The following is a 27,664-nucleotide window of genomic DNA, read 5'->3' on the forward strand; positions in this document are numbered from 1 at the left end:
ACTTATTATACAATGTGAAAAAGGGCCAAAAGTCGAAAATTGGGGTGATGGTCCTACCTTGAGTGGTATGTACCTCAAATCTCTGGTTGATAACAATTTTCATTGTATGCATGTTACGGCAACTCGGATTAAATTTTATGCTCCTTCTTCATCAAGTAATAGATTTTACTTTATATTTTCCATTCATGTCATAAATTGCTCTTGAAATTTTCTAATGACGCTTTAATTACAAGGATAATGGTAGGGCCAACATCGAGTGTTTCATAATTCAGCTTGTGATAATTTCTATTATATTTGTAGGAGTCCGAAAGGGGATGTGGCCAAAATGATAATATACCAAATAATGTGCAATTTAAGCAATCTAGAAAGAGAAGAAGCTGCTCTCATGATGAAGACAAAAACAAAAGACCTTTAATACCATATTCCAATTTGGCTTATTGCTAAATGGCAATAAATTAAATGTTGACACCCTCTTAAACCAGACGGTGGGATTCGAAGAACACAAAGCAAAAAGCACAATGTTTCCAAAGCATCTGGTAAAAACAAAGTCCAAACACTTCCACCTTATGGCAGTGGTTAGATTGTTCTTGTTGGCCTATCTATTTATTCAAAACACCAACCCTTAAACTCTCTAACCTACCATTGCCAAAAGAAAAGGCAAAACTCATTTAAGAAAAAGGTAGGACAGAAAAAGAAACACCAACACCTGACTCTTAGTACTTTTGATGAGTAATATAGAGTCCATTTTGGTGAGAACTGAGAAGCCACCCAACTCCTCCCTCATTTCCTCCCCCTCTCCCTCTAGTGGCAAGCTTCCAAAGGAACAACTCCAAATGGAAGTTTCATGCAAGATTCTCAGAAGATCAACTCACAGTTTTCTCCGAAACTATCATTACTTCACCTCAACAGCAGCTTTTCTAGCATTTCCTTTCTCAGCTTCTATACTCCTCTCTCAGGCTGTAGTCCCAACCCCTTCATCTCTCTTGCCTCAAATCTACACTCGCCTAAGGATTCTCTTTGATGCTGCTGGCTTCCCTTCATCTTCACAGTTTTTTACCATTCTCAACCTCAAGGTTTCTCAAACAATCACTTCTTCAATCTTTACCCTTCCTTTCACCCTCACCTTTCTCCTCGTTGCAAAAGCATTCATAATCCAGGCTCTCAATCACAACAAACCAACTTTGCAGCCTTCCTTCAGTTCAGTTCTATCCCTTTACAAGCCCCTCCTCCATACCTACTTCTGCAACTGTTTCTTGATTCTCTCAGCAAATGCAACTACTTTTGGTCTCATGTTTTTGGCCTTCAGCTTCGTTGAAAGATTTGGCTACTCTTCCCCCGGTAACCTCATCCTCTTCATGTCAGTAGCTGGAGCAGTTCTCTTTTCTGTGATTCTGGCCAATGCTCTTGTCATATGCAACATGGCACTGGCTCTATCTGGCATGGAGGGACATGGTGGGTACTTTGCAATTCTTAAAGCTTGTCTTCTCTTAAGGGGAAGGACATCAATGGCTTTGTTCCTGGCACTTCCTGTCAATGTGGCACTGGCAGCCATTGAGGCCTTGTTCCAATTCCGGATTGTAAGGCCCTATCATATTGCTGGAATGGCAGGGCCTTGTGTGGCTTTGGAGGGGATTTTCATTGCTTACCTCTACTCAATCTTCATCATCCTTGACACAATTGTGAGTTGCATATTCTACAAAAGCCTTAAGACAGGATCGTGGATCCATCAGGAGGACAAATATTTGTTCAGGATTGAATTCCCAGATGAGGACCAGTACGGTTACACGAGCACCAAGGAACTACCTTAAGTAGCATATGGTGGCAAGTTATTAATTTGGTTAAGGTTTTTCTTCGCATTTCATGAGGGAGAAGGATCGACCAGTTATTTTAAACTGAGTACAGAAGGAATTTAGAATTCATTGATGTTGCTTGAAGGAAATCAAGCAACTTTGAAGACATAAAGATTTTCAATTGAGCGACCTCAGCTCAACCATGTGCAAAGCCAAAGAAGTTAGATTCTCAGACACCATTTGATATAAATGAAATGCAATTATGTTATATTCTCATACTCTATCTTTTGTTTTAATCTCTTTTACATTGTAGATTAGCAACTAGCAATCTTTTACAGTGTGAATAATACAAATGCCTCCCTTTGCCTTCTCTGTGTGCAACTGTCTCTGGTTTTCTAGTGTTTATTCATCGAATGAAAAATCAACAATGGTTTCTCGGACTTTTGTACCCAAGAACTAGCCTCAGCCTCTTAACTCGTGAAGATGCAAGCTAGGATGAGAATGTATATCCCTCCCTCACCACTAATACCATCCTTCCACAGACATAATTAAGCAATTGTATTTGTACAAACAAGAATCAGGGCGGTGCTAAATTCAATCAAACAATCTTGAATGACCACGCCAAATGAAGTGACACTATCTCTGAATTTTCTCGGTTATTCATATCAATCCAATATTGCAAATTTCTTGAACTCCTGGGAGAACTGAAAAATGAAACTAGCATTTCTAACTCGCCTGCTCCTCTTATGTTACAGTAACAAGCATACTTTCTAGGATCTCACGAGGCACAACTGCATAATTTCATAATCTTGGTCTGGCCCACGATTCCTATCATGTGATAATTCACCTTAAAATTTAAATCTTATTATACATGCATGGATTGAAGGGAGAGGTTCCATATATGGAATACCAACTCAGATGATTCATTGTTTTTAGTTGTTTTTTTTTTTAATTTGCTTCTACCATTTCAGACAAGGAATTTGAATTTTTTTGGAGGATGGGAACTTGAAATATTTTATAAGCGCTAATGTTAAATTAAAAATAATTGGAAGAGCATTACTAAAAACGCATTATCACGCAAATGCATTCCTATTGTTTCTAATATAAGGATTTCAAACTGGCACATCCTCGTTTCATATACTCACTCTATTTGATTATTTTATTATTCTATTTTGTTCTTTAAAAAAGATTAATTAATATAAACATATATAGTCAATTAATAATACTATAGTTTTTTATGCTATCGATTAATAAACATATATAGTCAATATACAAATAATTTGTACTTAAATGGCAATATAAATTGTTACATCATATATTATTTAATTTTGAAATAAATGTTTCACATTCATGTTTTCTGATTTTGTTTTGCAGCCTTAAGTCGTTTTCCACCTGAAGATAATTACAAGGAGCAGCATTATATATGATTTATACAACATATTTGAAGCTATTTTCATTCGGTCAAAATCTTCTCATTCCATATGATTCATGATTAACAATTAAAAAATTAGCCTCGTGATTCACAATTAAGAATAATAATATTGGTTACAATACAGGGACCTGATTTCTACCTTCTCTCTTAACCTGACAGCTATACAACATTTTGTCGAGGGTACCTATCAAAATCTCTATGAAAAAGGGAGCTAATTTCTATGTTACACGAGAAAGAATTGAATCCTAAAGGAGAGGGATAGAGCTTTATACAAGGTGTCATGGTACTACGGTTGGGGTTGGACTATGGTGCTTCACAAATCCAAAAGGCAACTGCTGTGGTGCCACAAAAAATATGAAGTGAATGATGCATGCCAATGGCTAATCTACTGCCATAATATAAGACATCCCCTGCTACAAAAATTCTTCTTGAACCAACATTTACAGTATACACTGGACGCATATAATCACAGTAAGCATCCACTCTGCATCTACATCTGGGAATTTGCAGGGTATTCTCACAAAAATTATCAGTTGGCCACATAAATCCCATTTCAACAGCATGCCATCAAAGAATCAACTCTCCTAAGCCTGTTGTATTTTCAATTCCACAGGATGCAGGCTTTCATTATTCCAAGCCAATGTATCAGCTTGAAAGGCTAATTGCCACATCATCTTCATCATCATCATTGAAAGGGAGAGGCTTCTTTACTGATCTCGGAAGCATTCCCCTTGCTCGGGTACATTCCTGCTCTTTGGCAAGAGTGTGATGTTTGATGCAAAGGAGCAGAAAATCCAGTCGTCAACTATCTTTTGCACCCTTTTTTGTCAAGTTAACGCCCTTAGCCTTTTCCATTTCAGCCTCCTTCTCAGCTTTCTTCTTCTCTAACTCTGCTTGTTTGCAATTTTCTTCATGTGCTTTCCGAAACAACCTTATAAAATTTAGCAGGGTTGTAGTAACTGCAATTGTTAAACCAACCAATTACAAGTTAGCTTGAGTATAACAGAAAACGCGAGAATGTATTTCTGTTATGTTTGTAAAGCCTTTTCAAACATAACAGAAATACATATGAATGATGAAACTTCTTTACATTTAGATTTTCCCTCTATTTAACTAGTTCTGTTCTGTAGCAGTGCTTACACATGGATCCAACGAGGAAAGGAATTTCTATTAATTCAGCAACTCATTACCACATCTTTCATTTTAAAGAAGGATTTGAAATAGCTCAGTACATTTCCATTAGAAACTTTTAGAATTTGAGTTTAGCCTACATTAACCTTATAAGGATTACATTGGTAATATTTCAAATTGATATGCAATATAAGAACCCTTCCTCACACAAAACACTGAACATCTATAGTGTTAACAAATGCAGTTAATTCAACAACTCCCCCTAGTGCCAAGGAATGGACATCTACAGTGTAAGGTGACACAATAATAGATCTAGGATAGACTCTAATACTATCTTAGAACATGGATTTAAACTTAACTTCATCCCACAAACTAGTTCATAAGTTTGCTATCGGAGTCAAACAGGACATTAGTGATATCTCTACTCTAGTTAATGTGAGACTCGATAGAAAACATTAATAAATAAATACAGGCATGCTTCCATAACCTTAGACAAGAAAATCACATTTCTAAAACATCCTAATTTCTACAAAATACATACTTGTCTCAACCACAAATGTAACAGGTCATGAATACTATCACAAGAAACATTACAGGTTAATATTCTATAATCTCATGAAAAAAGGATGTGTTTTGAAGAGCTTATTTGGATTTATCTGATATAAGACTTTGTCTACATATTTGGGAGAGCTTATGATTATTATCACGAATTGTTTAAGATCTTTAGAATTGCTGAAAATTCTTGCAGCTCATTTGAAAACAGTTTAAGCCTATCTTCCATTCCGCTACAGAAATGACTTATTAATAAGTTCTTACCTGATATTTAATAAGCACTTAATGAAGTTGTTACCATCTCATAATTTAGGGTAAAACGTCCACCCATTAATTTCTACTATCACGTACGAGATGTCTATACCTCGGCATGAAGGGAATGTGTTGGAAGTCCCACATCGACTAGAGATAAGACCAATTTATAATATATAATAAATGAGGTGAAAACCTCACCTTATAAGCCGGTTTTGTAGGGTTGAGTTAGGCTTAAAGTCAACTTCTAACATGGTATCAGATCATGGTTAGAGCCTATCCTAGCGAGTTCTAAGTGGACATTTCTGTTTTCATCCGTTGTCAGGCCGCTATAGGACCACCCATTAATTTCTACTATCACGCACGAGATGTCTATACCTCGGCATGAAAGAGGTGTGTTGGAAGTCCCACATCGACTAGAGATAAGGCCAATTTATAATATATAATAAGTGAGGTGCAAACCTCACCTTACAAGCCGGTTTTGTGGGGTTGAGTTAGGCTTGAAAACCCACTTTCTAATATTACCAAACACACCCTAAGTAACCAGTGAAAAAGACCAGTCCCTTCGTATAGTACCAACAACATAACCATGCACCAACTTACCTTGCTCAAAAGGGCAACGAGCAGGATCCTCACCAAAATATAGGGCAAGTGCATCAGCATTTCTACCCTGTCCATAGGCAAATTATACAATCTTTATATTTCTTCATATGGGTGCATAATGTACAAAGAAGATAGTAAGCATATTACCACTACAGAATATAGGTTTGTTAGAGATGCCACCTCTGACTCAGATACACCAATAAATTCTTTCAATTTCTGAACAGAACATTAACAAAAAGTAAAAGGTAATGAAAATGTAAACTGGATAAGACAAAGTAGAATTATATTCATCCATGTAAATATGAAGGAAAAAGTGACACTGATTAAAAAAATTAAAGATCCACTTAACTTCAGCTTGACACATGTTTATTCAAGGCTAAAGCAACAATTGAAAATTTGTATTTGCTCATCACAACAAGGAGATAATAGAATTAAGAATCTGATAATTAGCAATGCTGGCAAGCAAAATGTTCAGACACAGAACAAAGTGAAAATCGGTAAAGAAAAGCATTTGGAATTGTTGAGAAATATTCATGGTGTAAATAGGAAAGTTCAAGTAAATAATTGCCTAAGTCAAAGCACGGTGTTTATGTCAACAATATACAACTTTCAAAAGCATTAAAATCAAGAAACAATGAGAATACAAAAATTCCAGAAACACCAAAGCTTATCTTTCTCTCTCCATATCAGAAATCGTGACTTGTTTGAAATAGCCATATGCAGAACACCAACAACAAAGAACACAATCCTATCCAAACTAGCTCAGGGAATGAGCCACTCCAAAACATGAGTAAAAAGTTCTAACTGAATAAAATAAATAGCATATAAGCACCTAAAAACTGCACCCCAAAACATGGAAGGACACAACTGTTTTGGCACCAAGTCACTTAAGAACAGCTGCCGTTTCCTTTTTGAAATACGAGTTTGGAATTTTGAGCTTCTTCTGGTTTTTTGTAGTTCAATTCTACCACCAGGTGGGAACCCCATAATCCAACATACCCTCATAATAATTTCAACATTTGTAATTTACATTAACTATTTCTTAAATCATTGAATTAAGTCTGGAAGGTAAATTAAAAGTACACATACTCAAGCTCAATTCAATAAATAACCCTAGCAACCCAAGGATTTGGCTCTTCTAAATTGAGGACTCCCCATCACTTTAGAGGAATAGAATAGAACCTAGTCTGCTATCACCATCGATATTTGAGGAAAAGTCAGTTCCCATTGTTAGCCATTTTCCTTACAAATCAAAGGAAAAAACACTTGCCAGCTTCTGGAAACTGTTGTTTAAATCCACAATAAATTCCCTTACAAGTTGTATCAGAGGTATTTTACTTCTCCAGAACAATATGACCTCTTACATAAAGAGGAAAAACATTACAAACTGTCAGCACAAAAATTGTATAGTGTAAAATACGATTAAATGTACATTTATATCTCATGCTAAAAATCAATGGCTATGATAAGTAATCTAACAAAAGACTGTCAGATACAATGAACAAAACCAGATGAGAAAAAAATATGAAAGAGTCTACAAATCTTCACATCTAACAGGAACAACCCATGCACAATCATCAACTTTAATAATTGCATGAACAACCACTACTTGAATTCACTTTAAAAATTAAACTTTTCCCTTTTATTATTATAATTATTATCGTGATATAATGAAGAATCAAGAGACTGACATAAAAATTCTTAACACCTCATGGAAAACTGCAGAAACAGGTCCATCATTCGCAGATGCAGCAAATTCTTGTTTAACTTTTTCTAGTCCCTTGATGATTGCCTGCATCTCTTCTGCTAATGACTTCAATTGTATCTGAAAGAAGTGGTGCGCCCAGTCATCAATACACATTGTAATATTATTACCCAAAACAGGTAGTTAAATTGTTCCACTTGAGATCTAAAAGAGGAGAAAATATTTCTCAAATGACTTATTTCATTTCCACTCTTCATCTTACATTTATAGAACTAGAGAGAGTGCTTTCTAGTTGTAATACATTTAACACAACTCACACACCACTCATACACACTCACACACAGCTCATACACACTCACACACACTCACACACAGCTCATACACACTCACCCATAAACCAATAATTCTAACACTCCCCCTCAAGCTGGAGCATACAAATTGTATGTGCCAAGCTTGGAACAAATAAACTCAATCCGAGGTCCCCTTAATGACTTAGTCAACATATCTGCAAGTTGGTCATTTGATCCAACAAACTCAGTACATATTTCTTTTGACAATAACTTTTCCCGAACAAAATGACAATCAATTTCTATATGTTTGGTTCTCTCGTGAAACACTGGATTTGATGCAATGTGAAGAGCAGCTTGGTTATCACAATACATCTTCATACCCTGGATGTCACAGAAGTTAAGTTCTTGAAGGAACTGCTTCACCCATATAAGTTCACATGTTAATGAAGCCATTGCCCTATATTCAGCTTCAGCTGTTGATCGAGCCACTACATTTTGTTTCTTACTTTTCCATGAGATAATGTTTCCTCCAAGGAAAACACAATATCCCGTAGTAGATCGTCTATCAATAGGAGAACCTGCCCAATCAGCATCACAATATCCTGATACTTGAAGGCTTCCTTTTTCTTCATATAACAGCCCTTGCCCAGGAGCCTTTTTTACATACCTTAGAATGCGAATGATAGCATTCCAATGGTCAACACATGGAGCTTGCATGAACTGACTAACCACTCCAACTGCAAAAGATAGATCCGGCCTTGTAATAGTAAGATAGATTAGTTTTCCAACTAGCCTCCTATATCTCTCTGGGTCGGAGAATAACTCACCTTTTTCTGTTGTTAATTTTTGATTTGGATCCATAGGGCTATCAACCGGTCTACAATCAATCATGCCTGTTTCTTGCAAAATATCCAGAGCATACTTCCTTTGGGAGATTACAACTCCATCTTTTGACTGAGCTACTTCAATGCCTAGGAAGTATTTAAGGCTCCCAAGATCCTTGGTTTGGAAATGTCTACACAAATACTCCTTCAATTGAGATATTCCAGTAGTATCATTTCCTGTAATAACTATATCATCAACATATACTATCAAGTAAACACATTTTCCTGGAGACGAATGATAATAAAAGACTGAATGATCTGCTTCACTGCGTTTTAGCCCAAATTTTTGAACAATGGAGCTAAACTTTCCAAACCAAGCACGTGGTGATTGCTTGAGCCCATATAGAGATCGGTTCAATTTACAAACCATACCAGACTCCCCCTGAGCAACAAACCCAGGAGGTTGCTCCATATAAACTTCTTCCTCAAGATCACCATGGAGAAAGGCATTTTTGATATCCAGTTGATGAAGTGGCCAATGACGAATGGCTGCCATTGCAAAGAACAATCGAATGGTAGTCATTTTTGCCACGGGAGAGAAGGTATCACAATAATCAAGACCATAAACCTGAGTGTACCCTTTTGCAACCAGTCGAGCTTTGAGTCTATCAATGTCACCATTAGGACCGACTTTAATTGCATATACCCATCGACAACCAACAGCCTTTTTGCCTGAGGGAAGTGGCACAAGCTCCCAAGTTTGACTGTGGTCAAGAGCCTGCATTTCTTCAATCATGGCTTGTCGCCATCCAGGATGATCAAGTGCTTCTTTCACAGTTTTAGGAATAACCACAGCAGATACTGAGGATAAAAGTGAATAAAAGGAGGGAGATACTCTGTGATAACTAAGAAAATTATAAATGGGATGAGGGTTTCGAGTGGAACGATTACCTTTTCTGAGAGCAATGGGCCAACCAGAATCATCTTCATCAGGAGACGTGACAGGAGATGGTGACGGAGAAGAATCTGAAGAAGAAGATCCACCATTTTCTGGAAGAGGAGTATCCATCGGGGTACTGTGTCGAAGGATATCAGTATGTGGAGAGGAAGGTTCGGGAGGACCTTGGGTATGACTTGGATTGACTGAGGTATTTGAGATATTAGACTCAACCACTGGAAGAGGAAGTACCTGTTGGAGGATATGAACATCTTGAACAGATGGAGAGAAGAAAGGTGTCTGTTCAAAGAATGTAACATTAGCAGACATGTAGTATTTTTTGGTTTCAGGAGAGTAACATCGATACCCTTTTTGAAGGCGAGAGTAGCCCAAAAATACACATTTGATTGCACGAGCAGAGAGTTTGTCGAGCCCCGGAGACATGTCGTGAACAAAACAAACACAACCAAAGACTCGAGGAGAGGTGTGAAAGAGAGGGTTATTGGGAAAGAGAATGGAGAAAGGAACTTTATTATTGAGAGAGGAGGAGGGCATTCTATTAATAAGAAAACATGCAGTTAAGATGGCATCCCCCCAGTGATGAACAGGAATATGAGCACCAAGCAAAAGGGTACGAGCCGTTTCAACCAAGTGTCTATTTTTTCTTTCTGCTATACCATTTTGCTGGGGTGTATGAGGACAAGTGGACTGATGCAAAATACCATGGGAGCTAAGAAGTGAAGAAAAAGTTGATGAGAAATACTCTTTAGCATTATCACTTCTTAAGACTTTAATAACTTGGCCAAATTGGTTTTTGATTTCATTCAAAAAGGATGTGAAAATGGGTAACAATTCAGAGCGATCTTTCATCAGATAAACCCAAGTACATCTAGAATACTCATCAATAAAGGTAACAAAATACCGAAAACCAAAAGAAGAGACGCGACTAGGTCCCCAAACATCAGAATGAATAATAGAAAAACTAGAAGTACACATTGATTGAGATCTTTTAGGGAAGACAGATCTAACATGTTTTCCTAGTTGACAAGACTCACATTCTAAAGTCTGAAGACCACTAAGTTCAGGACACATCTTTTTTAATTTTGACAAGTTAGGATGGCCAAACCGATCATGTAACACTTTAGGAGGAAGAGCGGCAACACAAGATACCCGTGGACGAAATCCAAAATGGTATAAACCTCCAGCTTCATATCCTTCTCCAATCTGTCTCCCCGAGCCACGCTCCTGTATAACAAAAGATTTTGAATCAAACGTTATTGAACAATTTAATATTTTGGTTAACTGACTTAGGGAAATTAAATTGAATGGACAGCTAGGAACAAAAAGAACGGATTTCAGAGTTAGAGAGGGAGACAGGGAAACTTGACCGACTCCCTTTGAACAAATTTTAGAGCCATTTGCAAGGGTAATGAAATGGGGTTTTTCTTGGAGGGAAAGATTTGAAAACAATGAGGTATTACCAGAAATGTGATCAGAAGCACCCGAATCAATTACCCATGAATTTGGACCTGCCATGGATTGAGAAATGCAAGCTGTGGACGTACTTGAGGACTGAGATGATTGTGCCAAGCTGTTAGACTTTAAGCGTAGATACTCTTGATACTCTTCCTCGGTAAACTTGGAGTTGGAAGTGGAAGTTTCAACCTGAGAGATATTAGCGCTTTTTGAAGGAAAACCATGCAAGGAGTAGCAGTTTTCTCGGGTGTGACCCATCCTGTTACAGTAAGAGCATTGACGTCCTCGACCTCCACGTCCTCCACGACCTCCTCCTCTAGTTCCACGTCCTCCTCTTCCTCGCGTGGCAACCATGACAGATGGTTCTATTGTTTCATGAGCTTCCTGAGACTGAGACACAGGAACACGAAGAAGACGTGTGGTCAAAGCTTCCAAGGAAGGGACTTCATGACTTGTCAGAAGTTGATCTCTGATGTGATTCAAATCTGGATGCAAAGTACGGAGGATCATCACCATATAATACTGGTCAAGTTTCTTTTTGATATCTTCTGAAGATTCCAAGAACATTCTCAATTCTTCCACAGCTGCTTGGGCTTCAGTCATGAAGGAGACCATATCATGATCTATCATTTTGAGACAGGCGAGCTTGTTTGCGGTATCATAGAGACGTTGAATATCATTAGCATAAATGCTTTGAGCTTTCTTCCAAAAGGTGTGACATGTCTTGAAGGCTCTAAGAGATATCAAAAGTCGGGGTTTCACAGATTGCCACAATAGGGCACATAATTGAAAATCAGCTTGTTTCCATTGTTCAGCCATGTCAGATGGTACTTGACTCCCATCTTGCTCAAGGTGGTCATAACGTCCTTGACCAAGGAACCACATTTCTACAGCAGCAGACCAAGACATATAATTCTTTCCATTTAGCTTTTCGGAAGTGATTGAGGGACTTCCAGAGAAAGAAAGAGCACTTCCAGATGCCATTCTTCGATAAAAACAGGAGAGGGAATCAGAAAAACCGTGAAGGACCAGAAAACCCTATAGGGTTTCTTAAGGTTTTCTTAAAGGGAAGCTTCTGGACCCACCAAAGTAAGATTTTGAGGGTCAGAACGGACAGAGGAGATGAGGGCGACAGCTATGGAGGTGGCGCGGAGACTTTCCGGTGAGCAGAGGGCGGCGCGTGGGCAGCACACGCCTGTTCGCAGCGCGCAAAGAGGCGGCGCGTGACGGCGCGTGACGGAGAATCAGGCGAACCCACCGGTGGGGTTGGCTGTCGCGTGAAGAGGCGAACCAGATCCAGTGGTCGTCGGACGGAGCGGTGACGGCGGACGGCGGCGGACGGCGGCGGACGGCGGACGGAGGTGGACGACGGCAGACGGTAGTTGACAAATACCAGGATGGCTGACAACCAAGTTGAAGAACTTGAAACTGCAGTTGACAGCTGCAGATAGTGGCGGGACAGCCACAGACAACTACGAACGGCACCGGACAGGTGCGACCAGCAGTGACAGTGCTGGTGGACAACACACAGAAACCAGAGCAGGATGAACCCGCTCTGATACCAACTTGAGATCTAAAAGAGGAGAAAATATTTCTCAAATGACTTATTTCATTTCCACTCTTCATCTTACATTTATAGAACTAGAGAGAGTGCTTTCTAGTTGTAATACATTTAACACAACTCACACACCACTCATACACACTCACACACAGCTCATACACACTCACACACAGCTCATACACACTCACCCATAAACCAATAATTCTAACAGTTCCATTGCAACAGCTTTTTCTTTCATCCATAAATGTAAATATCACTTTAACTTTGATCCATGAGTAAATGAAGGGTGTAATCATCCTACTTTTACTGCATCAAGCAAATAGCAGCTTGTAAGCCTTGTACACATTAAGAAATGAAAGCAAGAGAAGCCGTCTACATAAAAGGGATTTTGCAGGAACATGACATGTGACCTCCTAGATGATATTTCACTTGATTGTGATTACAGGTAATTGCATATTTCACTAAGGTTTCTAAATGTGCAAGCTTGGAAATTTAAAGAAAATTTCCCTTTTGTAGAACCCACAACTAATGTTTAAAAAAAAATGGACCAGCCAATTGGACTGGTTTGTTGGAAAACAGACATATCATTGAGTTGATTCAATTATTGGATAAAAATGCTATTAAACAATATATATACACACACACACGTAAATACACATGCACATTTTTAGATTTTAGCTTACACAGTTTGTTATAAACAATATATTTATTTTGCATTGATATTTTATATTCTTTATTACTTGTTATATATATATATATATATATATATATATATATATATATATATATATATATATATATTTCTTATTATGTTGTTTAGAAATTTTTTTAATACTATTATTATTTAATTTATCTTATATATTACGTTTTATTTAGTTTTCCGCTCTAACTATGTAATCATTATATCACACAATATGCTTTATTAGTTTATTATATTATATATTGATTTTGAAATAAATCTTATATTTTATATTAATTTTTTAGTATTATTCTTTAATTTCATTATATCATTACTAAAATGAGTTGATTATATTGTATTATTTTTACATAAAAAACAAAGAAAAAAGTTGTAGGACTTCTCAAAATGGAGCCAACAATTCAAAATAGGCAGGCAAGAGATATAAAAAACACTGAACCCCGGCCCAACCTTTCTGCAGCTTATGAAAACACCGATACTTTAATGTCCATCATGTATATCGTATCTAATACTGATACCCTATGACTCTGCACAGATACATAATGATATGAAGAACGAAAACCATCGGTTTCTAGTATCTCGACAGCAATACTTTTGAATACTTCACCGGAATGTGTTGGTGAAGTATCGAAGCTTTTAAATCATTTATATCCAATAAAACTACAAGAAACATACAAATGTGTGATCTAGAAACACAAAAACATTCTCTTTGTAAACCAAAGAGGGAAATTGTTTTCTTTATGAACAATTTCAAAAAGTAATGAGATTGATAGCAGTACTCCAATATGTAAATGCTAGAAAGTAATTTACAATGATAACCACTGATATTTTTTATTCGGCAATGTCTAAATGTGGTTTTTAGATTTGCACAATTGCAGTTATATATTTATGTTTCATAAACTTTAACACTTTTAAATATGTATATTGCATGCACTGCATTATAATAAATGTATCATTATGTTGGATACACATCATATCTGATACATGTATGGAATCACTGCATCATAGTCAATTGCTATTAGCTAGGTTTGGCCCAAACAGACAAGAGAGAGCAAAGGAGTGGCAGGTTGCAATATTGTCAACAGCGAATGCGGCGGTGTCATGCTCAATGACAACAAATGTCACAGCCATGCCTAGGGACCTAGAAGGTCAAATAGCCTTGTTTGTCGATGGTGCAACTAGACGAGCAGTCAAGACGAAGCCCACAAATCACCACAATTTTACACAATTTACCTTGTGAATGGAATTGTGATAGCCACAACATCCATGTGCTTTGTGATGTATTGAAAGTCCCACATCGACTAGTGATAAAGACCAGTTTAAAGTATATAAGTGAGTGCAAAGTCAGTTTTATAAGGTTGAATTAGGCTTAAAGTTCACCTCTTAACATAGAATCAAAGTCATGAGTTAAAGTCTATCCTAGTGGGATTTGCTATTAGTTAAGCATATTGTTCCACTCGCTATCGAGCAGTTATTGAATCATCATTAATGTCTAGTCTCACGCACGAGATGTATATATCTCGGCGTGAAGGGATTGTGATGAAAGTCCCACATCGACTAGAGATAAGGCGGTTTCATAGTGTATAAGTGGGTGCAAACCTCACCTTACAAGCCGGTTTTGTAGGGTTGACATAGGCTTAAAGTTCACTTCTTAACATGATATCAGAGCCATGGTTTAGAGTATATTCTAGTGAAATTTGTTGTTTGTTAGACATTGTTCCACCTCCACACACGAGATGTATGATGAATGCATTGGGAGCAACAAGGGCCAATATGCTCCGCCTCCTCAAACTCAAGACCATTGGTTTGGCTGTAACAATCAGACACTTGTTGATGTTGGGTCTTTCAAGGGAGATTCAACATCAATGAGGTGTGATAAGCCCATATAAGAGATTATAGCACTACCTTTTATCCAAAACCTTAAGACAATGGATTTGTGGGTCTTTTTCCATACATGTTCAACTTTCTCATTTTTACTAAATGAGGGATTTAAACTCACATAGATTCCTAACAATCTCCCCCTCAACTGAGTCCCTTCCATGTTAGCACACTCCCCCTCAATTCTAACCTTTACTTGTAATCTTGTTTATCTTAATGCGACATGCTTACCTGAAACACTTGCTATGAAGACTTCCGACATAAAGAATCCACAAACCTAGGATTCTTCACTGGCTCTCTAAACTGATCACCAAGACGAACCATAGATTCTAATACCACTATTAGGTCTTTCGAGAAGAGATTCACTAGACAGATTCAATATTAATGAATTGTTAGTAACCCATATAAGAGATTATGATATCACCACCTACTCAACCTTAAGACAATGAATTCGTGAGTCTTTTTTCTTGTATGTTATTCAACTTTCTTATTTGTAACTAATGTGGGACTCAAACTCACTTGGATTTCTAAGGTTAATTCATGTGCTCAATGGTTTCTTTTACACACACACACGTGCTGATTCAAGGACGTAAATTGTTTTTTTAGTCACTTCCTAGTTCACCAGCATCCAAAACCAAGTATCTCTTATAGACTTAGTTACAAAAACTAGAAGGAATGTGCTCACTTTTACAAATAACGGGGAAAAGTGAAATTGAACCAACGAATCAGGAAATAATGCTAAGTCGACCCTTCTTGCTTATAAAAAACCAACAAATTAATCATCACCTTAGTGGAATCTTCCAGGCTAACAAGGTCTAGGTGGAAATCAAGGAGTTTGGGTGACTTTTCAGCTATGACCTAGAGCCAAATAGGGGAGGAAAAAAGGTTAGCAACCATATAATATCTTCATTTGTTGCAATTGACACTTATACCTTGCAGAGATAATGCATGAGTGTCATTCTACTGTTAGAAGCACGAGTGTCAGTGAGCTTTAAAAGGCTATCTAACTTGAATCCAACTGCAGATCCTGGAAAAAATGAAATAATTTTATATTAATGCTTATCCATAAACTGGACATTCTACACTAGATAAGATCTAACAGAATCGAGTAAACCATTGACGGTTAACAAATAGATTTTGGCACGTTCTGTCAGTACATCCAGCAACAAATAATGAGAATGAAATTGCCACAAGTATAAAAAACTTACAGACTTACCCCTTGCTGTTCCTTGATTCAATGTATTACCCAAATAAAGTATTTTCTTCATTATCTCCTTCAGTTTAGCAGAATGTCGGACCTATTACCCAGAAAAGGGTGCATATAGTCAAAGAAATTCAAACAAAACAACATTCATCGGTAGGAAATGTAAAGTACCTCTTCACAGGCAGAGTTAACAGTGTTTAAACTCTTCTTAAACTCCGTAAGCTGCATAACGTGCAAAATATGATATCAGAAGGGAAAAGGCCAAATTCACTGAACATTCAGAAGTCCAAAATATATTACAGAAATCATCAGACCTGGGCGCCAAACTGAATCTTGAACGCAAATACTCTTAATTTTGACTCCACCCTTGGCACCTTCATCAACTCTATAAAAAACTGAAACATCACAAAATATATTAAATGTAATATAATATACAATAGGACTTAAATGGAAAAAAATCCAAAAGAATTTATTTACTTCACAAAAATAACTTTTTCTTCCACAAGAAAAAAGGCAGCACAAACAAACTGTCATTTCATTATGTAAATGAACTTTGAATTTATATACATTGAGCTTTTAATAAACCAAATTACTTGCCAACATTTTCTTTTCTATTGGATGTGGATAACAGGTTAGGATCATCATGTCTCTCTATTTAAATATTGATTTAATTACATTTATTTTATTTCTTTTTCTTCCCAGATCTTGACGAGATTTTCCTATCAGAATCAGATTTCATGTCCTTTACATCAATATTTAGTAGGATAATTGTTACTTGCGAGGATATTTCATTTTTTATTTTATCAATTAGGATCATTGTTAGATATAATATAATCCTATTAATTAAAGATATCTCAGTAACCTATTAAAAGGGCAGGCTTGAGTAGAATATAATAATGAGAAATAATTTTTAAAAGAAACTTGGATTAGTTTAGGAGGAGCTTTGTGAAAGACAAGTGTGTGTTCCCCTTTAACGAGAAGATTACAAGAAAGAGTCCCCCATGACCTGATCCTATGCAAAGGTTCATGGCAAACAACTGCCAACATTAAAGATTCCAGTATTTCATCCCGACCAGAAAATGAAAAACCCAAAAGCCAAATACTCTAAACTTAACCCACAATAACTGGTCAAAGATCTTCAGGGAACCCAATTTCCACCAAAATAAAACAGAACACATATTACTGGCTACAAAGAAAAGCAAGAACAAATGAGAACCAATTTCAGAACAATGATCAGCTCTTAACACCAAATAAACACTTTTATTTGAATAAGTATGAAAATAAAAGACTACTTCACTTCATTCTGCACAATAAAACTTGGATTCTTTAAGCCCATAGAAAGATTTTTGTAGTTTGCTAAACAATCCAAACTATCCCAAGTAACGAGTATGGGAGGTTGTTTTCATATAAACTTCTTCAAGTTCTCTATGAAGAAAAACATTTGTTTATATCTAATTGGAAAAACTCAAGTCTCACATCAACTAGAGACAAGTTAAAGATTATACAACACTCTTTCATGAAGAATACCCAAGTGCCTTGGGAGAATTCTTCAATAAAAGTAACAAAATATAAAAAACTAAAGAAAGAAACAACTTGTTCCCTGTACATCTGAATAGATAATTAATAAAGGAAAATCAACACATCCTTAAACTATCTTTGGAAGGAAGAATGGACGTATTGACTAACTGACATAACTCAATTCAAAGTTATCTTTGCAACCATTTGCTTCAATCTTGACAAACTTGGGAGACCTAATAGTTCATAAAGAAGGTTTGAAGAGTTGTAATTCAATTTATAAAAGTATTTGATTAAAGGTAATAAAAACCACATGATTGTTGCCCAACACCATTTACTCGCCCTAGACCAAGTTTTGGCATAGTAAAAGAATCAACATCAAAGGTTACTACGCAATTTAGAGAGCAAGTTGGCAAAGGGATATCAAACTAAAAGGAACGAGAAAAAAACCCAAGCACCATGTTGGTAATCTAAGCTGATCTTCTGAGAGGTTTAACATTACAGAGTTCAGTAGTCTCAAGAATCTTTGTATCTCTATCAAGTAGGGTATTGTTCCTTTGATCATTCCTGCTTTTTGGTTATCTCCTTCTTGTCATTGGATGACATGCAATATTGATGATGCTGCTCATGGTGCTCCTGATCTTGCTGCGTGCTGGGGGTTTGTTTAGGGATATGTCTGCTACTTCTCTTGGATATTTTACTATCTTGCTGCGAAAAAAGCTATATATGTAGAAATTTTTGGTGTTACTCATGCTGTTGGAATAGCAGCTGAGAAAGAATGTCATAGCCTATGGCTAGAAAGTGATTCTATGTTGGTGATGCAAGTTTTCTCCAATCATTGGAAGCTTAAGGGTGCAAGATTTCATGTGTCTGACAAACTCGTTTATTTTGGGGTCACACACAGATGTACTAGGTGATGGGATTTTATTCCTAATTTTATTGTTTGATTTCGGTGGGAATAGACTGAATCTACCTAGTTATGTTTCTTGAGTAGGTTTTGGTATAGTTCCCCATTCGATTTGTATTTTTTACAATATTTGAATTTGAGTATGCTGCAAATGACAAATAATTTGAGATGTCAAACTAGTTGGCATAGAAACTTATATAATTTTTTGCATAGCTTCTTTATTTTGTTTTTTAAAAAAGTAAAAATAAAAAATCCGATATTTTTTCTTATTTAAACAATCGAGCGAAATAATTTTGGCCCCTTGATGAACAAAAGACATGTGACCAGTAATGAACAGCGATTAGTTCGGGGTAAATGATATGAGAGCTGTTATTAACAGTACACAAATGAACAATACAGGTGGGTCAGAACCAAAGATTCAACCTCCAAGGCTTTTAGGATCTGATTTTCTCAAGGCACTTGCTTGCAAGATCTGATTCAAGAGTAAATACATTTCAGTGCTAGTCATAAGACTTTAAAAGCCAGTCATTAGACTCATTCCAACATTTACAATTGGTGTTCTACCAATCAATCTATGATAAACCCATTAATCACAAACCAAAGAAAATCCTTCATAATCTTCTCAATCCAATAAGCAACTGCCATGGAATGCAAAAGAGAGAGATAATACAGTGGATGCGCGGTGAATGTTATGCTTTAAAGGGACATGAGAGAAGGTCGGATTAACAAAAAAGAGAATTAAAATGGATGTGTAGCCCTACAGAAAAGGATAGAATAATGGTTATATACAGAAAAGGTTGTGTAGCACAAGTAGTTAAATTAAGAAGGATTGGGCATTACAAAAATTACCACAAGAGGTGTTAGTCAGAAGAGTAGATTGCACGATTTATACTATTTTGCAAAGGAGAGGAAGACCAGAAAAGATATTGTGGGGAAGTAGTCAAAGATAGATCTCAAGGTAATAATATTTCTGAAATTTTGTTTTCATCCGTGCTGAATGGCATCATGTGGTCCACGCAGTTAAGCTTACCTAGTAGGATAAGGCTGTTATTATAAAGGTAATTGAGTTCCAAAATATAAGTACAACCACTCAAAAAAGGAAGCACCCCTCCAACATTTGAACCACTTGAAAGTCTTTCTAATGACAAATTCGTAAATGGAATGAAAAATTCATAAAATAGGCGTAGAACTGTCAGAATTTGACGAAACAACAAAAAGGAAAAGACATGCTTAAAATCTAAAAATCTCTACTAAAGCAATTTCTGAAAGGTTCATCTTTAACCCCAAAAAAATAATTCAAAACATTCAAGAATCGAAAGAGAATTAGTAAAGAAATCGACATTGACATTCAAATCCCTTGTCGGCAATTAATTGTTTTGTAGTTCTTTAATTTCAAGATTTGACTATTTATAACAAGAGTCCAGCAATTACTAAATTTGATTAGACTACACATCAATTATTTTATGCAATCATTCCTCCCACACCCTCTCAGATTTTGTTGCAGACAATGCTGGCTAATATTATATCAATATTATAAGTTTAACTTTTCCCTCAACTTAAATTGTGAGAATTTTATCCCATCACCAATATTCTAAAGGAAATTTTACTTTCAAATAGCTCATTCATCTTTCATGAAACCTGACGACACCACAGCATGAGTCAAATACATATAACAGTAAAAGGAAGCATGTATAATTCTATTACCCACAATCTCTGCTCATAACCAACATATATATTATTATGACGGAAATAAATTATTGCACACACACCTGTTCACACTTCCCCAAAAGTTCCTTGTCACCGGTGTATGCCTAAACAACGATAAACAAAAGGAATCTAAATTAGAAATCAAACAAATCAGAGCAAAAGGAACAAAGTAATAGAAGATACCACAAAATAGAAACTTTAGGGCACATTTGGCAGGGTTGCAAGTTTTCAGCTTTTGGTTTAAAGATGCAATTTCAAAATCAAAACAAAGCATGTTTTACAAAAATGTATTTGAAATGGCTTTTAACCTATTTTCAAAACCAAAAACAAAAATATTTATGAATTTAGTTTTCAGTTTTAGAAAACCACATCTCACTAGCTTTGACTATGGTCCTTCCCGTCATCATCATCACAGCCACTGGCACATCACCACCATCATCACTATTAACATTTTTGTCACCACTTTTACTGTCACAGACAACACTACTACCTCAACATGCACCACCATTATGAATGTTGTTATTACTTCAAGAACCATCAATAATAACACTACTACTTCCACAACGATTGTTATTTTTACTACCACTTCTAACATGGTCAACGCTAAAACATATCTTTAAACTAATTTTAACCAAATAGGGAATTTTTAATCTAATTTATTTTGAAACTAGAAATTAGAAAAAAATACTAATTTTCAAAACTAAAAAATCACCCAAAACTAAAAACTAATTTTTACAACTAAAATGGTTGCAGTTTCTAAAACCTTTTGGAATTTACAACTCAGAAACGAACCCATGATTGTTAAAACAAGATGTAAGTAGGGATAAATTTATTAAAATTCACCTTTATAAGATCCATCTCCTCTTTTGTAGGACAAAACTTAATAAGATTTTCCACTTGATCAACATCTAATACTGACTCGTCCAAAGCCAGTACTGCAGCCTGAAATATCACATTAGAATGTGTTATAAAAGATAATACCTGGCACTGATAGATACAGGTTGAGATTTAGAAGTTAGAAAAGTTTGAGGCAGATTGGAGTCCAAAAGAGTGTTTATCTACTATCAGCAGCCTTCGGTACTAATCTTCACCATTTTAAGAACCAATCTTAATGAAAGCAAAAAAGAATTATTTCAAAAAAGAATTATTTCACCATAGTGCTTCATGCGAAAACAAAAACAAAAAAAGAAAGCAGTTATTTTCATTTAAAAAAATACTTATCTTAAATAACTATTCCTAGATGATTGTAAAAAAATTCCCACATCAAAGTATCAGCTTACCATCATATCGGGAAGTGGCATCTTAACCTTAGTGAGCATAATTTCAGTATTATTAGCCCTCCTTAGATCAACCTAAAATCAATAATACAAACACACAAGTTATTGATAAGTAACATGGAATCAAATAAAAATCAAGTCAATGAGTTTATGTTAGCTTTAAGCACTAACAAGAAGAAAACTGCGCCAATATCACTTTACAATTCATCAAATATACAGTATCAGAATTTTAAATTATGGAACATGAGAGACAGTGAAGTGAAACGGCAATAACAGAACAATATTTTTCATTCACTAATTTAGTACGGTCAATAATACTAAATTTTAAATGAATCACTTATCAAGGTGCAAAGCAAAACTACAAATCATGGTGACTTATATTTGTAGATGGAGTTACTAAATGAGAACCCATCAAATCATCTCTAAGGCTTATATCAAAAATCAAGTTTTGAAATATTCATGTGTGTTAGAATAATACCAAGGTGACTCTGTCAGTTTTAGATCCAGCAGACTTGCCCTTCCCTCCAGATTTTCCACCAGCATCAGCAGGTTTTGGAACATTTAAGGAGAAAAGCTTCTCTAGCTCTGAAAAATCGAACTCTGGTGCACTAAGAACATAAAACCAGTCATTAAAAAATATAGGGATATAAATAAGATGGAGAAAATAATAAAATTATACATAATTGAAATGTTTCAGCAAATATGTTCAACAGTAGAAAAGACACATTACATTTGTGGTTCTCCATGTCTTTGTAATTCTTCCCATAAACTTCCTTGTAGTGCCCTTGTAACCTTGCTCCAATGTAAAGGCTTTAAAGAGGATTTACGGGGTGCAGCCCCTGTAGGGCGCGCATACCCACGTCCTCTCCCTCTTGGATCAACTCCAACATTTGCACCTTTTGCACCAAAGGGCGGAGGTGGCGGAGGTCCACCCCCAGGAGGTGTAGGAGCACCAGGAACACCTGGGGGAGGTGGAGGAGGAGGACCTCGACCACCAGGAGGAGGTGGAGGAGGTGGTCCTCTACCACCAGGAGGTGGAGGTGGTGCTCCAAACATTGGGGGAGGAGGAGGAGGTGGTCCTCTACCACCAGGAGGTGGAGGTGGTGCTCCAAACATTGGGGGAGGAGGAGGTGGTGGTCCTCGACCACCAGGAGGTGGTGGTGGAGGTGGTGCTCCATACGATGGAGGGGGTGGAGGAGGTGGTGTTCCATACATTGGAGGAGGAGGTGGAGGAGGTGGTCCTCGACCGCCTGGAGGAGGAGGTGGTCCTTGACCGCCTAGAGGAGGAGGTGGTGTTCCATACATTGATGGAGGTGGTGGTGGAGGTGGTACTCCGTACATTGGAGGTGGAGGGGGTGGTGGGGCTCCACTTGATGGAGGAAGAGGTGGTGGTGGAGGTGGAGGTGGGGCTCCATTTGATGGAGGAAGAGGTGGTGGTGTGGGAGGTGCGGCTTTATACATTGGAGGAGGTGGAGGAGAGGCCACACTTGATAGAGGAAGAGGTGGGGAAGGAGGTGTGGGTGGAGGTGGTGGTGGTGGCGGTGGTGGTGGTGGAAGAGGACTATTGAAAGGAGGTGGAGAGGGAGGTAATGAAGCTTTACCAAAAGGAGGAGGAGGTGGTGGCGGAGGTATAGGTAGTGTAGTTGAATATACATGTGAATTAGCTATAGGTGGTGTAGCTGAATATATATGTGAATTGGCTAGGGGAGGGGGAGGAGGAGGCGGAGGGGGAGGGGGAGGCGGAGACAGGGGTTGAGTTGGAGGTGGGGTTGCTGGTGGAGGTGAACCTTTATGTGATGCAAATGGGGGTGTTGGGGGAGGAGGGGGTGGAGCCCTATTTGTTGAAGCTGTAGGAAACATGGGAGGAGGGGGAACTGATGGAATTTTATTCTTTGGAAGAGGTGATGCTAGTGGTGTCAAAGGAGGAACAGATGAAACTTCATACCTTGGAGGTGGTGGCGGTGGAGGAGGCTGTGAAGGGATCACTGCAGTACCCACTTGAGAAACATCCAGTGTAACGACAGTGCTTGTAAATGGAAGAGGGGTTGTAGAAAGTGTTAAAGATACACTAGTCTCTCCAACCATTGATGAAGCCACAGATTTCCTAGGGGATGGAAAAGGTACTAAGCTCCCTACATTTTGCCCAAAAAAAGGGGGCGGGGGTGGTGGTGGGGGTGGAGGGAAAGGAAGAGAAGTTTCAGGTGGTCTCATAAATGTTGTTAAAGTTGAAGGTTGAAATGATGGCGGTGGAGGAGGTGGAGGAGGTGGTGGTGGTGGCATGAGGGACCCTTCTCCACCCAAAGAAGATGGAGAGCCTTGAGCTGATACATCATCCTTTAATGATGAGGATTCAAAAACTAGAGAAGAGACTCTACTGTGAGCAGGAGGGGGAGGGGGAGGTGGTGGGGGAGGCTGTAGCAGTTGTTCTGAGCTCTGTTCTTGCGCTGGAGTATCTGACTGAAAAGATGTCTCTTTAATTGATGACAATGGTGATGGTAGACCTTTTTCATCTATTTCTGTTGCTATATAGCCAGAAGATTTTGAAGTGACCACCTTCCGGCTTTTTAAGTCATTTGTTTTGTCAATAAAAGCAACAACTGCAGAAACAACAGGAGCAGATAAAGATCTTGTTTTGGAATCTTCAATTTTCTCTTTTGTGGAAGACAAATTTGTCAGTGCAGCTGGTGCACTGTTATTCCTTGATGGCGGATAATAGACGTGCATTGAATTTGTATAAGAACCCTTGTTAGAAGGAATCCATCTAGTTACGGCATTTGGCTTAGCTTGTTTTGCCTGAAAACCATGGGTTTCTTGCTGTTTAATCTTTTGCTTTGCTGCAACTGTATCTCCAACTGGCTTCGAGTTGGATGGAGGTTGTTTCTTGGCAGTAGATGGAAGTACTTTACCAGATTTTTGTTCAGTCAAATCAGGCATCTGGTTCCCAGCCTTGGAGTCTAGCTCCTTTTCTGTTACCTCCTTATCTTCATCATATTCATTTTCAATGACTGCAAATTCCTGCTGCACATGCATGGTAACTTCCTTTGTTTCCAGAGGAGGTTTCATCATATCAGAAATAACTGCAATGGAAGTTGACTTAATTTCTCCATCATCGACAGCAATGTCCTTCACTGCATGAGGATCTGAATCTATGCTCCCATCAAATTTATAGTGAGCATCATCAATAGAGATGTCTTTCACAGTATTAATACCAGGATCCATCTTGTAAACCTGCTTGGCGATCTTGTCATCTGGTGGACAATCCTCAAAACTATGAGGATCAGACTTCTGCCTCCAGACCCCCTTATGAGTTTCATCATTCACAGCATTTTCATGGAAAGCCTGAGAATCATACTCTGTCTTACCTTCTTGTGCATCAATTACACTGCTGAAGATTTCTTCTACTTCATAGAACTCATCAGGTGAAGCACTTTCTGTCTCAGCACTCTCAATCTCATTTGCATCTTCACTCACCGTGACTGTGGTTAGATCAGGTATAACAGCATCAGCGTCCAAAAAAAGCACCTGATACAGATATGAGTACGTGTTCAACTCCTACTGCTCCAGAAAATGGCCTTTGTGGAAGAATAACAATAACTTACCTCTGCTTTGAAGTCCTTGGGAAATAGGTCCTTCGCCTCCCACAAAATATCAATTTCATCACGGCTCAGCATCAAAATATTTGACCGCACAAATGCAGTATGAAACATAACTCTAAACATCAATTCCTCATGAACAAAATCATCACTTAAATGTATGCACTCAAGAACCACATCCCCTTGAACACGACAACGCAAGTCAATTTTCACGAGCATACACTCTGCCTGTGATTAAAATTTAATAAGAGGACGTCTATCTAATCAATTCACAATTCAGTATCAATAGTGGAAATTTATATGGCACCTGTAGGTAGTGGCGAACATGTTTTTTGGATTGTGAAGTTGAAAAAAGAAGCTTTGAACTTCTAGTGGCAGTAATTGAAGGGTCTTGACCATAAACACGTACAACGGGCCTGCAACCTTTTCCATCGTCAAATATTGGAAGGACTCTAAGAATCAGACAATCCAAGTATAAGGGTGTTTCCGATGGTGGCCACTCAGCTCCCAAACTTCTCCTGGAAATATACTGAAGATATCTTAAATGCGAAGGCTGTGGATTCAAAGGAGACAATATGTGTAGTAGTTCCCTTGGAGCTTGCTTGTAGACCATTTCAAGAGTCTTCTGCTCCCCACTGTACTGTTTCCGGTATAACAGAAGACCTGCTAGCATAAATGCCAGCACGGGCCAACCTCCCCTTTCACAATGCATCAAAAGCACATTTTGTTGCCCCTCCAGAGACAACCAGCTTTCACTTGATCGAAGGAAGTGATGGATCATCTCTAACGGCAGAACAGGACAACCCTCATACTGCCGAGGGTACTCCATAACTGTCATGTCATACTGAGAAAATATGTCTGAGATTTGGCTGCGTCTCTCCCCTTCTCTAAAGTTGAATACCATGAAAGAAGCATCTGGAAAGTGATCCTGTAGCTGAGCCACAATCCCCCCCATATAAACTCTATATTCTTCTTCTTCCAAGACATCCGGGGAGAAGCAACAATCAAAAACTGCAAAAAATGTGTATGGAATAGTCAGATACTACCAATTCGGTAACTAGGGTACTTATTTACAACTTTAAAAGTCATGTTTCATTTCAACAAGTTAGAAAAACCAAAGGCAATAAGCAAATAAGAAAGAATTTCTTAACAGAGAACACTGTTTCATTTTGCCAGTACACATCTTTGCAACAAAGGAAATAAAAGAGAATTGTTGCAAGTCATAAAAAAAATGTCTTAAAGGACAACACTCAATGGTCTCAGTTTAAAGAATCTTCCAGAGCTCATCAAACAGCAACCTAATTGATAACTGACCACCATGAATCAGATAATGCTTTACTTTTCCTTCTCCAGAGTAATTAGTGTCCTACAATAAAGGAAGAGAAGAAACTAAAAAGTGCAAGTTAAAATAAATAAAAAAAGGTCCACCCTGTTGTAGCTCATTACCAAAGGCATTGTTTTGAAATGACATTAATGAAATTTAACTAAATTAGCTTCTAAACATTAAAAACGAGCCCTAAAAGCTACAAAATCAGCTGCCCCTTAACTTGGAGAGTTGAAAAAGTAACGGATTAATGCTTCCGGTGCATTCATGAGCTGAATTGTGCAGAGAAAACAGAACAATCAATGAAGAAATAGAAAATGGGCAAAGTAGAGACAAGAGGGAAATGGGGAGAAAGCAAACCATAAACTCTCTCGGAAATCTCCAGAAGCCGATCCGGCGGCTTCCGGTAGAAGAACCTTCTGAACAGCGCCATCTGATGGCGCTGTTTCTACCCCGATCGGATCCAAACCGGTAATTGGGTTGGTCCACCACCAAGATCAAAACTTTTTGCCCCGAACAATTGAAGCCGCAGATCTTGCAAATACCCAATTCGATCAGAGGCCAATAGAACTCGGAAATGCTCAATTCAGAGGCAGAAGAGAGCAAAAGCAAAGGTGGGTGACGTGATCCAATGAAAAGCTGAATTGAAGAAAAACAATAGTCAAAGAATTGAATTCTAAAATCAAAATAATAAATTAATAAAAAACGAATTGAAGGAGATAAAGGGTAGAAGAAAAATTGAAGTGAAGTAGAAGTGGAATGCAAAAAAGGTAATAAACCTTTATCTTGTTTCTTCTTTCTTTCTCTTTTTTTGGTAAAGCGGGGTGAGAAAATGTGATTAGAATGTGAACGGGGAAAGGGGTAACGGAGAAGAGGGAAAGGGAAGAAGGAAGCGTAGTGGACTGAAAAGGAGAATACGAACACTCGTTGGAAGTTAGACCCGTCTCTCTTTCTCTTTCTCTTTCTCCTTCTCTCTCTTTGCCTCTGTGTTGTGTTCTGTCTCTCTGCA

The 27,664-nt window shown here is 37.7% G+C and overlaps 2 protein-coding genes across 12 annotated transcripts; one reads left to right on the top strand and one right to left on the bottom strand.

Moving 5' to 3' along the window:
- Window positions 1-471: 471 nt before the first annotated feature.
- On the top strand, window positions 472-2,159 carry LOC108333071 (uncharacterized). Its single transcript, XM_017568405.2, has one exon. The coding sequence runs from the start codon at window positions 726-728 to the stop codon at window positions 1,806-1,808; it is 1,083 nt and encodes a 360-aa protein (XP_017423894.1). The 5' UTR covers window positions 472-725; the 3' UTR covers window positions 1,809-2,159.
- Window positions 2,160-3,282: 1,123 nt separating this feature from the next.
- LOC108329884 (formin-like protein 20) lies at window positions 3,283-27,664 on the bottom strand. Of its 11 annotated transcripts, none has more exons than XM_052869793.1 (18): window positions 27,435-27,664; window positions 27,016-27,294; window positions 25,639-26,342; window positions 25,338-25,559; window positions 22,469-25,260; window positions 22,217-22,346; window positions 21,742-21,813; window positions 21,305-21,403; window positions 20,524-20,565; window positions 16,647-16,727; window positions 16,504-16,554; window positions 16,345-16,426; window positions 16,061-16,155; window positions 15,915-15,986; window positions 7,469-7,585; window positions 5,908-5,976; window positions 5,761-5,827; window positions 3,283-4,181 (listed from the first exon to the last, which is right to left on the bottom strand). In XM_052869793.1, the coding sequence occupies exons 2-18, from the start codon at window positions 27,086-27,088 to the stop codon at window positions 4,024-4,026; spliced, it is 4,926 nt and encodes a 1,641-aa protein (XP_052725753.1). In that variant the 5' UTR covers window positions 27,089-27,294; window positions 27,435-27,664; the 3' UTR covers window positions 3,283-4,023. The 11 variants fall into 11 exon arrangements, 5 of the variants coding, with proteins under 5 accessions (XP_052725753.1, XP_052725757.1, XP_052725762.1 ...); XR_008245774.1 differs by having other exon boundaries at window positions 4,129-4,181; window positions 5,761-5,822; XR_008245775.1 differs by having other exon boundaries at window positions 4,169-4,181; window positions 7,452-7,585.

This window comes from Vigna angularis, chromosome 1, assembly GCF_016808095.1.
Source record: "Vigna angularis cultivar LongXiaoDou No.4 chromosome 1, ASM1680809v1, whole genome shotgun sequence".
NCBI classification, from domain to species: Eukaryota; Viridiplantae; Streptophyta; class Magnoliopsida; order Fabales; family Fabaceae; genus Vigna; species Vigna angularis.